This window comes from Arachis ipaensis, chromosome B05, assembly GCF_000816755.2.
Source record: "Arachis ipaensis cultivar K30076 chromosome B05, Araip1.1, whole genome shotgun sequence".
Classification (NCBI taxonomy): domain Eukaryota; kingdom Viridiplantae; phylum Streptophyta; class Magnoliopsida; order Fabales; family Fabaceae; genus Arachis; species Arachis ipaensis.
Genome location: NC_029789.2, coordinates 42,958,622 through 42,961,613, shown reverse-complemented (window position 1 = coordinate 42,961,613; position 2,992 = coordinate 42,958,622). Strand labels below are relative to the sequence as shown.

General features: G+C 33.9%; 1 protein-coding gene across 6 annotated transcripts in view; it reads left to right on the top strand.

Annotated features, from left to right (window-relative positions):
* LOC107640559 overlaps nucleotides 1-1,726 on the top strand; it is a 5,528-nt gene extending 3,802 nt beyond the window's left edge. For 3 of the 6 annotated variants that reach the window (XR_002362831.1, XR_002362833.1, XR_002362829.1), the window contains 3 exons: nucleotides 758-798; nucleotides 912-988; nucleotides 1,242-1,726. Coding sequence is in view for 1 of the 6 variants with exons in the window: in XM_021123696.1 (XP_020979355.1) it covers nucleotides 758-798; nucleotides 1,242-1,389 (189 nt within the window). In the remaining 5 variants the exon portion in view is untranslated. Of the gene's footprint in view, nucleotides 1-757; nucleotides 799-879; nucleotides 989-1,241 lie in introns of all 6 variants that reach the window. The other 3 variants (XR_002362830.1, XM_021123696.1, XR_002362832.1) reach the window with 3 other exon arrangements.

Here is a 2,992-nt window from a genome sequence, read left to right as displayed (position 1 = left end):
CAACAAAACAGTCAAACACACTTTTAAAGTTTTGCAGTATTATGAGCATGTTTCCCTGCCTATTTCTTTAACATTAGTTGTGATATCATGTCCTATATGTTGATGTTATGACCTATGAGGACTGATTTACAGCTGAAGCATGCTTTAGTTATTTGAATTTATGTTGATCACTTTGTTGTTACTGAATACTCTTAAAATCTAAGCTAAGCTTGTAAATTTGTTTTATGGATTCATGTATTGTCAAGACGTTGGGCTTCTTTTTTTGGGAATGACAATTGCTGATTGGTTGGTCTGTCTTTGTTGATTTTTATACGTGAATGTTAGATACCTTATTAGGATCTACCAAGTGTTCAACCTCTAACTAATGGGCCTCCGATACACATTACAGAGTCAGTCAGTTAGTAGAGTATAAAAGAGAGAGCATTTGAGAGATAAAATATGAGAGCTGAAATGTAAAAAATTTGAGAATTTGGGAGATCAAAGCAAAGGATCTCTTGGATATTCCTAATCATTGTATTCTTATATCTAGGAACAATAGAAGTTTTCTTTAGTATTATAATATTCTGAAACTGTTCTTATCACACAATAGTTATAGATATTCGAGGGATACTTTGCTCTCTGCAATGGGCTTTTATGCTCTTCTACTGACCAACTCTAATCTTATGCAAGGCCCATTGATCTGAGGCCCTGTACCTATCAGTGTACTCCATCGCATTCATTTTTACCTCTTACTTACTTTCACTAAAATTAATGATAGGCAATTTCTAAGGGACGAAGGAAGGGAAGCACAACATTAAAGTAAGTTATGTTTGCATGGCACATCTTAAACTCTTTTAACTGTGTTCACGCACTAGCTTGACATTGTTGTTACATTGATAGGTCTTGGGATCATCCCTTTTCTTTTTTCCCAGGTTTATTTGGCAAATATGTGTCTTAAAGGAGTTGATACTGATGCACTAGTCACTGCATATGAGCTCGTTGTTATAAAGTATGTAGAATATGTTTTTGACAGCAATAATCACTTAGGAAAATTCTACTGCATTTTAGGATTCTAGCTCTATATCTGGTTAGAACTTAAAGGCCAGTTAAACTGAAATTTAATCATTTTGAATTTAGTAATGTTAGAGCTAAGACTATAATCCAAATTAGAAAATGATTAACATATGCATTTTGTATTGCATAGATTTTGTGGAAACTATGACTATGCAAGACACTTGTTTACTTCTATTTTATGCTTGCAGCCCATTTAGTGAAAGCGCAGGCACAGTTGGCGCCAGGATGGCTGTTTCGGCTGAACAAGCTGGATGTATCCCCATGGACGATGTATTCAGACTAGCTGTAACAAGCTTCAAGGTTTATGACTGGCGTCTTTTTGGTGCAGCAAGTTGAGACTCCTCTATTATCTAGAGTATTATCTGGAGTGGGACTTCAGCCATTAGTTTGAAAATAGTAGTTGCTGCTATTCACAATTTAGATCATTGTGTATATTCCTTATAGGGTTTGCTTCTATTATGCCAGAACTACTTTAGTTGTTTTTCTTTTGGTATTTAGTTATATTCTATCTTGTTATCATGAACTTGATGGGATGGATTGCAGGTAACTAGTACCTGGAGAGAATAATATTTTGGTTAGAAATGTCAGTGACTTTTTCAGTTTTTGGATGTGATAGATTCTGATGTACTCTTTTTTTAATTCTCAAGGTTCATAATTCACTCTTTTTTAAGTGCAATTGAAGCACGGACGTCTAGATTTTATTATTTTAAAATTAATTCAATCTCGTAGTATTTTTTATTTTATTTTAATGGCTCAAAATATGATACCATTGATCAAAGGACGAGTTTACTTAACATCTTTATTAATCAGATTGGTGGTTCGCATTTCTTTTTGCTGCATTATGGCCAACATATTGGGACAGAAGCAACGTGCTTCCTCTGATTGCAGCACCAAGGGGCAAGGTCACACCATCTTGAACATGGTAGGGTTTTGTATTATTTGAGTTTTGGTTGACAAAGTTGTTATACACACAAAAATAAAGTGCTCATATGATAAATTCATTTTGGTGGGGGCACTGACATTGAAAGCCAAGAATTATCATGTCTAAAGCTGTATGGTCACTTATAATTAGAAATGTACATTTTTTTTTCCGTTAAAGAATTTTATATCATTTAACGGGAGAAAGTGAAATGTTAACTAGATCTAGATTATTTGGTTGGATTTGCACACAATGGAAGTTATTGATACCAATAGGTAATTCAGAAAATTTAATCAGTTAATTTGTGCACTTATAGTAAGATTGTGTACTTGACTACTTGTAGCCCCCCATATCTAATACAAGGGTAATAATTGGCATGTGAAATGACCACACTATGCCTTTCATTTTCATTTTCATTTTCAACTTGAACCTTGTCTTATTTCAAGTGTTTAACCTCCATCTTCTGATAATTGGGTGAATGATCAGTTTCTATTTTTCATAGAATAAGGCGTTGTTTGTCTCTTCCATTTGTCAATCATGTATGTTCACTGTAATGGATAGAACGTAGACTCATTGTACCTATCTTTATCTTAAATACGGCAGATCAATGATAGAAAAGCAAGGTTCAGTGCATTTTTCTCCACTGAAAGCTACATTTAATAAAACGAAGGGTTGAAAACCTCCCATGAAGGCACGGCAAAGACCCTAAATCTGGCCCAATTAGAACCCAATAATGTCTTGGTTTCCAGCCATCTTTTTTCAATTGAAATCTTATCTGTTTGAACTCTTGACTCTTGCTAATGAGCTGTAGTTCAAATGTCATATATTTTCTTTCTCTGTCTAGAGATTTCCGGAATGAGCCTCATCTAATGTGACTTCACCAAAAAATAAAAAACACCCTTGACTCTTAAGTCTCTCTAAAATAAAAGTGCTCCTAAGTCTCAATGTTTATCTAATTTAAGTAGTGTGTACATTTTATATGGGATATGTATTATATATAATTAATTATATTTACATATT